Source organism: Camelus dromedarius, chromosome 15, assembly GCF_036321535.1.
Source record: "Camelus dromedarius isolate mCamDro1 chromosome 15, mCamDro1.pat, whole genome shotgun sequence".
NCBI classification, from domain to species: domain Eukaryota; kingdom Metazoa; phylum Chordata; class Mammalia; order Artiodactyla; family Camelidae; genus Camelus; species Camelus dromedarius.
Genome location: NC_087450.1, coordinates 36,097,045 through 36,111,291, shown reverse-complemented (window position 1 = coordinate 36,111,291; position 14,247 = coordinate 36,097,045). Strand labels below are relative to the sequence as shown.

General features: G+C 41.8%; 1 protein-coding gene across 2 annotated transcripts in view; it reads left to right on the top strand.

Moving 5' to 3' along the window:
* TMEM178A (transmembrane protein 178A) overlaps positions 1-14,247 on the top strand; it is a 141,930-nt gene that overhangs the window by 120,947 nt on the left and 6,736 nt on the right. For both annotated transcript variants that reach the window (XM_064494560.1, XM_031466881.2), the window contains exons 2-3: positions 7,281-7,394; positions 10,184-10,321. In XM_064494560.1, the coding sequence (XP_064350630.1) occupies positions 7,281-7,394; positions 10,184-10,321 (252 nt within the window). The remainder of the gene's footprint in view (positions 1-7,280; positions 7,395-10,183; positions 10,322-14,247) is intronic.

Genomic DNA, 14,247 nt, shown 5'->3' with positions numbered 1-14,247 from the left:
CATTTGTTTGCCTAAGTGTGGAAGTTGGTACATTTGCACAGCATTAAAGCTACTCAACAATTAATTACGTAGCACTTACTATGGTTCAGATGCTTTATTTTTAAATAAATACATAATTATAAAATAAATACATAGTTACATTACGGCAAGTAAAACTGTGTTCCACTTACAGTTATCAATATAAAGAAACCTTTTAAGTTCATGATACTGTAAAAGACAGGTGGATAGAGCAAAAATCTGAAAGGTTTTCATGCTCTACATTACAGATGGGCAACCGAGGCTGCAGCGGCCCCAGATCTTCACACAGCAGATTGATCTGAGTGGTGCCAGGGTGGGATGGAGGGTGGAGAGGTAGTTGGCCAGGAGGCCAGTTAGCCTGCTGTTTAGGAGTGAAATGGACTCTTTATGGTCTTCTGAGAGGTGCTGAGAGTGGAGAGGAAACACAAGAGCCACTAGTTAGACCATTGTTCAGGCAGTTCTTTCATGTGTCTCTTTATCTCTATGTGCACTTGAGTTGCTCTGCGATACTCATTTAGGGGACAGACTCCTAGAGTGTGGCAATGGTTCTGTTGGTGAACGTGGACAGATGCCTTGAGATAACTCATAATTGAATGCTGACATTTGTAGAGTGCTTAGAGTGGGCCACATCCTATGCTACGTCTCTTTCAGCCCTCACCATAACCCTATGTCTGTCTTTATTCCCTCTCTTACAGATGAGGGAACCCAGGCTCAGAGAGGTTAAGTAATTTGCTAGAAGTCACACAGCTGAGATTCAAATCCAAGTCTGGCTGACTGCAACTGCCTCTTCATTGGTTGACCCTAATGACTTTTTACAACATCTTCTGCTTTTTTTCACTTTTCTTCCTCATTTAACCTAGAGTGTGGGTTTCTGTAACTTAGCTTGGAATTTGATTTATTTCTGCAACCAGCAGAAACAACAGAAATTCGCCAGCTCATAAGCCCCATTTTTCACCCTTGTGCAGCATATTTATATATCTTCTTCTATGCTTTATGGCATTATTAAAGTGGCTCTCCTTGGCCCTTTAAGAAGCTAATTAATCACTAAAAATAGACCACAACTTGTTCTTTTCAACCCCCCGCGTGTCTCTTCCCCCCATTGTGTGATGCCATCTGGTGCTATGAGCTCATGCTTTTTGTGTTCCTTTGCAGAGAGCCAGATTCATTGCTCTCAAAACCCGGAAAGCCAGTTAATATCAAAGTTTGCATGCATGGCTTTGAAAAAATTTGAATCTAATGCCTCCTTGTGGATTTGCCTAGTATCACTTTTTAACATAATTTCGCACGGAACTTCTGTCTTTACCACCATTTGTGGATTTATGGATGCTTATCTTTTTACGAAAAGGACCTAATTTGTCTTTGGCAAGCCACCAAGAAACTCCAGGTCTCTTCCTGTGTGATTTTTTTTGGTCAGGTTTCATTTTGTCAATTTTACACGAGTGCTGTAGGCAGCCAAAGCTTAATAATATACTTTCCTCTTTGGATCTACTTGACTTTCTGCTATGACAGTGGAACAAGTGTTCAAGAATAAGAAAATAAATCTGCTAATGGCAGGCCTCTGACACAACTGCTGATCTGTCCTTTACTTCATCTTTCTCTAGTCATCTTCCGAGGGAATGGAGCACCAGGGTCATAGAGGATTTTCTTGCAAACTCCAGGGAGATGCTCTGAGTTCATCACAAGACTCCCTCTTTGGGATCTTTGGGTACTGCTTGTTACTCTCCAGTCCAGACCTTGTCACTCTCCCTACCTCCTTTCTCATCTCATTTCAGAGTTCTTGGCAGTTTAAATTTAGCCTGCTAGGGAAGGAAAGGTAATTTGGTGATGCATGCACTGCTTACCTCATTCCTGGCACGTGCGGGACTCCCCTGGGGGAGCGGGAGAGCACTGGGCTGGCTGCCTGCCTCCTTTCTGCTACTCTGTCTGCCCGCTGGGATCATGCCTGTTCCCAGCAAGGGGCAGAGGAGGAGATGGGCTCTGAGAATATTTGCAATGATGTAAAAGGGACCACACGCTTCCCTAGCGCAGGAATTGGTCTAAGGCCAGCCCCTCTGAGTCTGAGAGAACAGTTTCTCCTCAGTGCATTCCTCTCCTCTAGCATTACACAGCTTCCAGGAGACGCAGGTCGGATGAAGCCACTGAGTCAGCCATGGAGCCCATCCAGTCTCCAAATAACACATGCTGAAAGGCATGGGTAATACACAGACAGGAGCCTCAGTCAGGTATCAGCTTTGTTTCCAAAAGAGCATACATTTGTACTAAACTGAAAAATTTGTTTTTCACTTCAAACTGACAGTTCATTTAATAACTATACTTCTCACTACCCACAGAATTAAGATGCATTTCTAAAAGATTAACGATTTCTAGCTTTGCTGAGTGAGCATTATATGAAGTTTGGGTAACAGCATGTATGTTAAAGCTTGGTTATTACTTTGCACTGTGGCCTAGGGCTAGTTACTTAACCTCTCTGAGCTTCAGATTTCTCTGCCTACCTAATGGAGCTAATAATACATATTTTATATCTAGCCCTTAGGGGATTTTGGTGAGTATTAAAAGAATTTTGTCAAATGCTTTTTTTTTTTTTTTTGTATTTGTGAGATGATTTTGTAGTTTCTATGCTTTATTCTGTTGATATGGTGTATTACATTAATTCACCTTCATTTGTTGAAACAATCTACATTCCTGGCATAAATTTCATTTGGTTGTGATGTACAATCTTTTTTATATGTTTCTGAATTTAGTTTGCTAATACTTTCCTGGGGACTTTTGAATACATACCCATAAGAACTATTTTGTGATATTCTTTTCTTGTGATGCCTTTTTTTTTTTTTTTTTTTTGTATCAGGGCAATACTGGCCTCATACAATGATGTGAGAATTACTTCCTCCTCTTTTTTTTTTTTTTGACACTTTTCTGAAACGTTAATTCATCTTTAAACATTTGGTAAAATTCACTAATGAAGCCATCTGGACTTCTCTTTGTGGGAAGTTCTTTTACTTTTACGCAATCTCTTTACTTGATGTAGATCTATTCAGATGTTCTATTTCTTCTTGAATCAGTCTTGGTAGTTTGTATCTTTCTAGGAATTTCTCATTTAATATCCATTATCTAATTTGTTGGCATATAATTTTTTCGCAGGATTCTCTTAATACCACTTTTTATTTCTGTAAGATTGTTAGTAATGTCTTTTGTTTCATTCCTGATTTTAGTGACTTGATCCTTCTCTCTTTTCATCTTAAATGATCTAGATAAGGATTTGTCAATTTAGTCTTCTCAAAGAACCTATTTTTGTTTTTATTTTCCCTATTTTTCTATTCTCTACATTATTTCCATTCTAATTATGTAATCTGTCTCCTGCTTTGTGTTTAGTTAGTTCTTCTTTTTCTAGTTTCTTCAGGTGGAAAGTCAGGCTATTGATTTGAGACCTTCTCCTTTAATGTAGGCATTTACAGCTATAAAATTTCCCTCCAAGCAATGCTTTGGTTCGATCCCATAAATTTTGATATATTGTGTTTTTGTTTTCATTAATCTCAATTTCTTACATTTCCCTTGTGGTCTCTTTTTTGACTCATTGGTTGTTTAGAAGTGTGTTACTTAATTTCCACAGATTTCTGAATTTCCAAAATTTCCTTTTGTTATCGATTTCTAATTTCATTCTATTGTGGTCAGAGAACATCTTTTGTATGGCTTTCTTTTAAATGTATTGAGATGTGTTTTATCACCTAACAGATGGTCTACCCTGGAGAGTGTTCCGTGTGCACTTGAACAGAATGTGTATTCTGCTGTTGGGTGGGGTGTCTGTAGGCGTCTGCTTTGTCTAGTTGGTTTATCGTGTTGCTCAAGTATTCTGTTTCCTTGTTGACCTTCTGTCTAGTTGTTTGCCCATTACTGAAAGTGGAGAACTGACGTCTCCAACTATTATTGTTGAATTGTCTGTTTCTCTCTTCAATTTTATCATTTTTTCCAAGTGTTCTGGGGCTCTGTAGGTAGGTGGATATATGTTTATAGTTGTTATATCTTCTTAGTTGATTGACTCTCTTATCATTATCAAATGTTTTTCTTTGCCTCTAGTAACAGTTTTTGTCTTAAATCTTATTTTGTCTGCTATCAGATAGCCATTCCAACTCTCTTTTGGTGCCTGTTTGCATGGTATATCTTTTCCCATCCTTTTACTTCCAACCTACTTGTGTCTTTGAATCAAAAATGTGTCTCTAGTGGACATCATAGAGTTGGATCATGTTATTTTATCTGTAATGCCAATCTCTGCTTTTGACTGGGGTGCTTGTCTGTTTACACTTACTGTAATTCCATTTATGTTTACCCGTGTTGTAATATTACAACTGTTCTTCATTTCTTAATACGGATTCAATTACTGTCCTTTCATTTCATCCTGAAGGACTCCCTTTAGTATTTCTTGTAGGGAAAGTCTGCAAGTAACAAATTCTCTCAGTTTTTATTTAACTGGAAATATCTTCATTTTTCCTTCATTTCTGAAGGATAACTTTCTGCATATAGAATTCTTGGTTTATAATCTTTCAGTGCTTTGAATATGTCATCCCACTCCCTCTGGTCTCCACGTTTCCTGATGAGAAATCAGCTTCTAATCTTTTGAGGAACCCTTATACATGATACATTCCTTTTTTCTGGCTGTTTTCAAGATTCTCTATCTTTGACTTTCAACAGTTTGATGATGATGTGTCTGGGTATGGATCTCTGTGAGTTTATCCTATTTGTAGTTTATCAGACTTCTTAGATGGGCCAATTCATGTTTTTCATCAAATTTGGGAATTTTTTGACAATTACTTCTTCAAATATTCTTTTTATCTTCTCTCTCTCCTCCTTTCCAGGACTCCCATTATACTTATTTTGGTATGATGGATGGTGTCTAGTCACTCTTTGAGGCTCTGTTCATTTTCTTTATTCTTTTTCCTTATTTTCCTGAGATGAGATAATCTCAATTGATCTGTCTTTAAGTTTTCTGATTCTTTCTTCTGCCTGTTTAAAATTCTTTTGAGACCCTCTAATAATTTTTTTAAAATTTGTTATTGTACTTTTCAACTTCATAATTTCTTTTCTTTTCTTTTTCTTTTCATACTTTCTGGCACTTTACTGATATTCTCTATTTGGTGAGACATCATTCTCATACTTCCCTTTAGTTCCTTGGCTACGTTTAGTTCCTTTAATTCTTTGAACATATTTAAAACAGCTGATTTAAGGTCTTTGTGAGGTAAATCCAGTGTTTGGTCTTCCTTAGTGACAGCTTCTATTGACTGGCTTTTTTTTTTTCCCCATGTGTGAGCCATATGTTCCTTTTTCTGTGTATGTTTTGTACTTTTTTATTGAAAACTGGTCATATAAAATCATATAATGTAACAACTCTGGAAGTTAGATTCTTCCTTTTCTCCAAGGTTTGCTATTGCTTTTCTGTTGCTGCTGTTTGTTTCTTTGATGACTCTTCTAAACAAATTCTATAAAGTCTGTATCCTTTGTCATATGTGGGCCCTGAAGTTTCTGCTTGGCTATCTTAGTGGGAAGTGAATGATTGGTCAGAAGTGTCCTTAACTGCCTGGAACCAATAAATTCCCAGTCTTTGCCTCCAAGCTCTGTATGTGTGTTGGGGGCATGTGTTCAACCCTGCTTTAGCCTTCACTTCCTGCTTACATGGAGCCTCAAGGTTAGCCGAGGAAGAGTATCAAGTGGAATGATAGTTTGGAAAAATACAAATGTAAGCTGTTAAGACATTTGCAGTCTGTTATCTGTTGTTATTCTCATACCAGATCATTTGCTCTTTGTAAGCACAGGCTTTTTCTGACTTTTAAACACATAACTTATATGTCAGCACTGACTTATATGCCTTAGACCTCACAACCACTGCCATGGACCCAAGTTGAAGAAACAGAAAAATAAAAGAGCTTTGAGCTTTTAGAGAATCTGTGGTTTCATAAGAAAAAAAAAAAAAGCTTCCACAAAGCAGAGTTAGTCTTGGGTAGTGTTTATAAAGCTGCCTGCATCTTAACTTGGGATGTTCGTTAAATTTCAGGTTCCTGTCTCCATTCTGAAACTTTTGATTGAGAATATCTTGGGTGGGGTCCAGGAGGCTATATGTTTAGCTCCCCAGGTGATTCTTATGCACACTGCTGACTGAGACAGTTCAGGGAAGATGATCCTGTAGATGCCTTCACATAAGGGACTAACTGGCTCATGATGTAAACGGTGCTCAAATATTAATCTCCCCCTTTCAATGCCTGATTTTTAAAAAATTTCACTGTATTATTACATTTCCTTGAATTCCACCAATTAGAGACTTATTTGCATCCACGAGGATATTTTTTAACAGCTGCTGGAGTTAAAGGATTAACTTTAACTCACCGCTCTTTAAAAATTAATCAGATTGCATTTATACAAACTGACCAAGATGGCTTACAATGAAAGAAAGATGTTTTGTTTTGTTTTAATTTGAAGGGAGGATAGATACTTTCAGGGGATTCAGAAGACTTTAGGGGAAAAATAAGCCTGTGTTAATTTATGCAATAAAAGCATGGGTTGGGAGGGAGGGTAGGAGAAGATACCAGAGAAAACAGTGGGTACACTTGCCCGTTTCAAAATATTGTGCATACAACCGGAAAAGGGAGGGGAAAATTTCTTTCTCCTTTCTGCTTTCAATATTTCCCTTTCTCTTATGACCTAGAATTCAGGGCAGTAAACTTTGTATTAAGGAATTACATCGGCTGCTCTAGGGTTAGTTAGGCTCTCGTGGGTTCTCCACAGACCTCATCACCACTTCATCCACCGTGTGGAAGATGTCTTTTTTGGAAAAACGTCTCCTGGTTTCCAAATAACACACTTCCTAATGAGCTTTTTGATTCAATCCACTTGAGAGTTTGATGTTGGATCCAGTTCAGATGTATGAAATTTATCTGTGTTAACTTAAAATTCTAAGCTAATCTCTTCCAACCATCTGTATACTTTTAGGCCATTTTCTCCTTGAGGAGTTTTGTGTTTAGTTAATACAAGTTCAATGTTGAAGAAACAATTAGGGGAGTTTAGATCTTGATCCCATTTAATACATTCAAAAATGAAGCGTAATTTTAAAAAATTATTGCATGTTTTGGGTATCTACTGCTCTGATTTGCCTCTATTCATGTGAGAAATAGAGAGATGAGTAACCCCTCCCCCCTCAGGATGCATTATCCTGCCTTCAGTTTCCAGAGTTCTGTTACAAATGCACAGACTATTAAGTCACATTTCTTATTTCCTTCCAGGTATCGCACAGCGATGTACAGCTATCAAGTACCACTTTTCTCAGCCGATCCGCTTACGGAACATTCCTTTCAACTTGACCAAGACAATACAGCAAGATGAATGGCACCTGCTTCGTGAGTATTTCTGGGAAACAGTTGGAGAGGAAACGGTGTCTTTCTGAACAAAAAGTGTTCCCACCCGCCCTCTCAGGGTTGGACTGAAAGATGCTGTGCTGACCATACGTGGGCCTCCGGGGACCCCATCCGACCTGGTCAGAGACTCACAGAGTCATTTCACTGAGCTGTGGTCACCACTTGTTTACAGATCAAACGTGGGGCTTTGTGAGACAGGGCAGCGAGCGTATCTGTCTCGGTGGCATCAGTAGGTACACAGGCCACCTCCGGAGCCTTTTCTCTAGCAAGCCATGTGCTGCAAGGATGTGACTTGGCACTTGTCTTAGTGAACCATGGAGATTATACCTCAGGTGCTCTTATTTTTGTTTTGTTTATCCAAGATTCATTTTAGTGACTGTGTCTATCTCAGACCTCGGTATTTCTGCTAAGATACCTTTATGAGTGTATGTTGTAATTTTCTCAGAGGGTGTCTGTTACTTCCATGTCCCAATGGCAGGAACTATCTTTTTCACTGTCAGGAAGATGTGAAACTCTAGAAAGGAACATGAAAGGTGACACCCAAGAGGGTGGATATTTACCTGAAAACGGTTGATTCATATGCCGCCTAGAGATAGATAATTCAAGAGAGAAGAAAAAAAACCAGGCTTAATTCTTTTTAGTGTTTACCCTAATGGACATTGTCATCTTCCAGTGAAATAAGCAGCAAGGATGTCAGCAATCTTGTTTGGTGACCAAAGTCACTATGCGAAACCAAGCAGAGAATCATTTTGTAAGTAAATCTCTCTGCAGATCAAAGGGCTCTATTTTGAATCTCAAACACGTAAATGGGAGCTCTTAAGATACTGCCACAGCAGTGGTGTAATTTTAGAAATATTGTTTCTAATTTAGGACGTGGAAAGTCATTGGCTAAAATGTGGCTTATTTCTTAAGAGTATAACTTCCTGAACATTCTTTCTTGCTGGCTGATCTTAACGATCATTTCTTGGCAGATCTTAGTTAGAACCTCATCTCAGTGCTCTTATGTCTTAATTCTTTATGAGCATGTTTGGCATTCGTTGCCTTAATCATCGGTCCAAAAGCCACATAATCACTGGTTTTAGTCAGGTGAGAGAAGATCATCACAGGGTCCTGAAAAAGAACCGTATCTCTTTAAGAGTTTGTACCCTGTTCCTGCCCAGCAAGACAGCACTGAGCATTCTCTTAATCCTCTTTGAAGTTCTCAGAGAGAGATGCTTCTTACAGTTTCATACATGGCTCTTTCCAAGAAAGTTACACGTGGTGATCTGTACTGTGTTTACCAGATGAGCTTAACATGTCTGGTACTAATGCAAATCCCACGTGGGTTATGTCTGAACCTTTTGCTTTTTAATGGCCATAGAAAATAAAACTTGAACCATAGGGAATTTAGGAGGTTGTGAGATAATGGTGGTGAACTTACATCGTATTAGATGTCTCAAAACAACTTACACCTTTACATTAAACAGCCCCTTTAAATGATCCGTGCCCGCGACTCCTAGCTCTGCAGTGTCTACACGTCCTCTTCTAGGCTGTGATGCCCTGCTTTAGTTTAGATGCTCTGAGCTGGAGATGAGAAATCCCTTTAAAAGAAAGGGATGGTCCACGTGTGACAAGGGCAGGACTGGAAGCTACCATCATCCACCCTCTCTATCCATCACCTCTGAGTCACCCGGGAGCCACAGGAACATACAGTGAGGTGGCGGCACCCTTGCAGGGTAGCCCACACTCACACAGTGGAGTGTGCCTCTGGTCCGGGCTCCGTGTGTGCCCAGATGTCCACGATCCACCTTGCCCAGATCTGTTGACTGGCCTCAGAGGCAGACTTATGTTTAGGATCTGTTGCTTTCAGGAGGGTCATACAAATTTAGGTCACAATTTTAAAAATTAGCTTTGTTCCCCAAAAAGGGAAATAGAAAAAATAAAATGGCAGGAGGGTGGGCAGTCAGAGGAGAGGTGTACCCAGGAATAGGTAGGCAGTCCAGCTCTTGGTGTGGCCTTGAAGATGAGGGCCAGGGGCTGGGTTCCTGGCCCAGTGATCACAGTTGTGTTTTTGTGATAAACCAAACTTGATGGTTGGGTACACAGTGGGGCTTGGCCCGTGGGAACAGTCCTTCCTTAGCCTGGGTATTTGGGTGCTTGGGTTGTAGGCCCTGTGTTTAAGGAGAGACAGTATTTATGAGAGCTGTCTTATGTGTGCATCTTGGGCCCTATTTCGGTTACAATTGCCTTCACTTTCTCATGTCTCTTTTGAAAATAGACAGGAGTCAATAGAACTGAAAAATAAAATAATTGGCATCCTGGGTGTGCAGGTAAAACCATATTTCACTGTAGCTCACTTTTGAGGCTTTTCACCCCAAATCAGATTAATTACAGCCACAACAGTGGTGGTAACCTACATTTCTGTTGCTCTTTTAAGGATGATAAAGATATTTGGCAAACCTTCCTCACTCTCAGTTTGCTGAGTAACTTGCTCTCTGTTACCCAAGTTCACCCTTGTGTGGTCCTCTGGTCTGTTTCCTACTGGGTGTGGACTTGTCCATGGACTCAGGGAGGGTAGAAGTTGACCCCTCAATTTGTTAACACCCCATCTTTACCTGTGTGAAATACCTGGGAAGAGAATTTCCTAAATCACCCTGGCCCCAGAGACCCTGCGTCTGTTCACGGAACTTACTAATTTTTGCCATGTCTACAGGGCGCTTCATTCTCTAATTTTCAAAATTCTCTAATTTTCTTCCGCTGACTTTTGCGAAATGTTTGTGTTTTGAGATTAGATTTAAGAAGAATCACTGCCGGCTTCCTGGGCATGGCTGTCGCCGTCCTGCTCTGCGGCTGCATTGTGGCCACCGTCAGCTTCTTCTGGGAGGAGAGCCTGACCCAGCACGTGGCCGGACTCCTTTTCCTCATGACAGGTACGCAGAAGGCCTCCGCACCTCTCCCCGCAAGAGGGAGGTTCGCCGCGCCTGCAGCTATCTTCACTTTGTTCTCTCTCCGTTCATTTACTTTTTGCTTGTGAGAAAAGTGACCAGAGGGTCGTTTGGCTTTGGTAGGTAACGCAGACTTTAAAGAAAACAACAGTGTTAAAAATGCAGCCTTGATTTTCCCCCTTGTGGCCCATTACAAGGTTAGATGGAAGTATCTTGGGTTTACTCTCCCTATGAGCCAGCTCTGATTTTTCTGTCCCGTGCTGTGCCCCCAGCCTTGGCCTGGACTCTGGGCCAACACAGGGCACTGCTTATCAGGAGCCCTGGAGGAGGGAGAGGGGGCTAGCTCAGCGCAGCCCAGCCCCCTGGGCTGAAAGTCAACTCAGAGTCCACTCGGAGTGATGATGTCGTTGGGGTCATTTGTACACACAGGACATTCATTCATTTCCCTCCACAGATATTTTTTGAGGGCTTACAATGAACCAGGCTCTGCTCTATGTCCTTAGACGTACAAGGATTAAGACAGACAGAATACTCCTCCGTTTCTGTTGTAGGGAGACACAAACAATAATTAGTGGAAGTGATAAAAGCTGTGAGGAAGGTAAAGGAGTTGGAACAGGGGACCCTATTCCACATGGCGGGGTGTGCTCCCAGCCCTAAGGCAGGGATGGGTCAGTGTATGTGTTTTGAGCCACAGAAAGACAAGCAGTGTGGCCAGAGAGCAGGGAAGCAAAGGACAGTATCACATGGGGTGGAGAAGCAGGAGGTGGCTTGGATTTTAATCTGAGGGTGATGGAAGCCACCAGAAGGTCTTAAGCAGAAGAATGACCTGATCTTAAAGCAGGAGATTGGCCGGGGCATGTGGGGACATGACCGTGGTCTTCCTGATTAGCCGGTCAAGGACAGTTTTGTCTGAGAAGGAGTCAGGAGCTGGGTCTCTGGCTGACACTGACTGAAGGTGGCTGCAGGGAGGAAATCTCTCCTCCTGCTCCTTCGCGGAATGTCAGTGTGTTAGTGATTAGTGAGTGCCCAGATGACAGTTTCACAAAGCATTCTCAGTAGCAGAAGTCAGATTACTCTAGCGGGGTGGCCATTTGGAGTAAGCTTATTTCTGCTCCCCTGCGGTTCTGTTACTCAGGTTACCACAACTGGGTTTTCTAGCCCTTCTCACTGTCCTGGTCACTCCCTCAGACCCACGTTGATGGGAGGTGGCCGCACCCCTCGGGCTGGAACCATTTTCTCTGTCCTTCAGGGCTGACAGGGAGAAGGCACCTTGCCTTCTGGTTGGCACCCCATCTGCCTCAGTAACCCACTTCTGGGACAGGGGCCCTTCCTTCTCATCCTGTCCACTCCTGTCATGCCCATGAGATGGCACTGTCATGGGCAACAGACTGGAATGTGGCTGGTCATTGTAATCATCCCCACAGAGCATTCAGAAGTCACATGAAATGCTGCAGCAGAGTACCAGCTAAAGTTCTCCAGATTTGGGTGAATACACAGAGGCTGGAGGACTGCAGCACAGGGAGGCTAACATTCTGGTTCCTGAGGTTTGGAGGAGGATTTGTACCCTCAAGACCAACCATTGGGTGGGTGCCCGCATACAGGATTCATTTAAGATCCAAATTATAGAAGGAGCAGGCGAGGCTGGCAGAGAATCAGAGAGGCCTGTGCTGCCCAGGGGATTTCTTTAAGCTTAATGGTCATGAGCAATCCCCCCCACCCCACCTTCTTCCCTCCCTTTATTAGTGGAGCGCCCGTTTTCCTGACTCTTGTCCTCCCATACATCAAAGAAGTGCAGATTCACTGGAAAGACCGCACACCGCACTCTCCGATCAGGAATATGAAAGTTGCTGAGGGCCAGACAAGAGGAAATCCTCAGTAGGAGTTGTTTTTAAAGACACTTTTAATATGGGTAATGCATGAATAATTTAGGATGCTCTTAGACAGAAAACAATTGTTGGCATTAAAATAAATCACAGGACCATAAAAGCCAGGCTTAGTGAGTGTTCCCTGGAAGGAGGAGGGGCTGGTTTGGTTTTAAATAAAAGGAGGAGGGGGGAGTTCAGTCTTGGGTGGGCTCAGGGGAGACCCAGGTGCTGAGTTCCTTCAGCCAGTCCCACCTTCCCCTGCTCAGCTCATTCTTGATCCATCTGCGGACTGTAAGGGAGAGAGGGAGAGAGGAAGAGACTAGCTAGTCTGGGCCGGACTAGCTCATGGCTCAGCAGGATTTATCATCAAAAGTCCCGGTGCAATTTAGGTAAACAAAAGCGAAACAAGCAGAACAATAGCCATAGTAGCAAAAACCACAGCCACCCCTGAAGCACCCCAAACTTATAAACCTGAAGTTTGATAACCAGTCCAGAAGGACCAATGGACACAACATTTTTTTTTTGTTTTTTTTTTGCTTTTGATTGCCCAAACAACATTGTTTTTGGAATAAAGGAGAAATCCATTTCTAGATCCCACCACCTGAAAAATTAGGTTGTTAAAATTTTTTCCTTATTCTGGACCAAATCTTACCCAAATGTTTTGTCTCATAAAACACACACACACACACACACACACTCAAACAAAACAAAAAAACCAACAAAAGAAAAGAAATCAACAAGGACCTACTATATAGCACAGGGAACTGTATTTAGTATCTTGTAGTAACTTATAATGGAAAAGAATCTGAAAAAGAATATATGTATATAACTGAATTATTTTGCTGTACACCTGAAACATTGTAAATCAACTGTAGTTCAATTTAAAAAAAAAAGAAAAGGAAAAAATGTTTGCAGCCATCATCACATGGAAAGTATGTAGTTTTCTGGGCTTCCATTTAGCATCGTAACCACAAGCATTCCTCATGTGTTGTTCTGTATTTGGTTTTTAATAGCTTTTAGTAGCTGCGTGTTCTTCCATGGAGTGGATTTGCTGTGTTGTGTTCCCTTCCTGTGGGATTTAGGGAGGTTTGTTTCATTTCTGCTACTACAAATAACCCCTTTCCTTTCCCCTTCCCTTTGTAAACACTGAAATAACCATGTTAATCCACAGACTGAGATAAATAAGCAGAAGGACCTTCCTGTGTAGCAGCGGAGTTGAGAGCAAATCAGGGTTAAAAGAATGTATTTTAATTAAGCACAAGTGTCTTCATCAGCTCTCGTCGGTGTCACTCCCACAGATTTCTGAGGCTAAACTTAGCCTCTTCTAATGCGCCGGCATCTTCATTCTCTACCTGAATTTATTAGCCAAACCTTCATTGAAGATCATCAGTGATGTGACAGTTTAAGATGCTCAGTGGAAAACACTCTCTCTCCTTCTGCCTTACTGCGCACAGACAGCCCTTGGTTACCCTCCCGCAGAGCAGCAGGGCTGCTGACTGTCAGTTCTCAGTCCTAGTCCCTGGGGCCTCTCAGGGGTCTTTCAGCCAGAGGACATCCCTCAAGGGCCCCAGATGTAGCCCTTTGACTTCATGTCCTGTGAGGTTTCACCCCGAGCATCACAGAGGCTTCCACAGAGGACTGAGGGAATAAGACTCGTCACCTAGCGGGAAGGGGCTGCCCATTCCCAGACTACACTGCTTTCAGGCCCTGTGAGTGCATATCTCCATCAACTTTAAGTGATGCCTTCTATGAGATTGCCATTGTGATCATGATGGCTTATTATAGGTTATAAACATAAATATTTTAAAGGGTTCATTTATTCAATGCAAACATTTTTAAATCCAATTTTTATGTCTCCCTTGTAGGGTTTAAATAATCTTTTAATATACTAGGAGTCTCAAAAATTGGAAGAAGCTTGGTCCTCCCTTGTTGGGGACTGCCATTCCCCTTCACAGGCTGTGCCCTGAGTGACCACGGCTGATGGGGGAGGGCCTTTGGGGCAGCAGAGAAGGAGACCAGCCCAGGCTGTCCCAGCAAAGCTCAGGG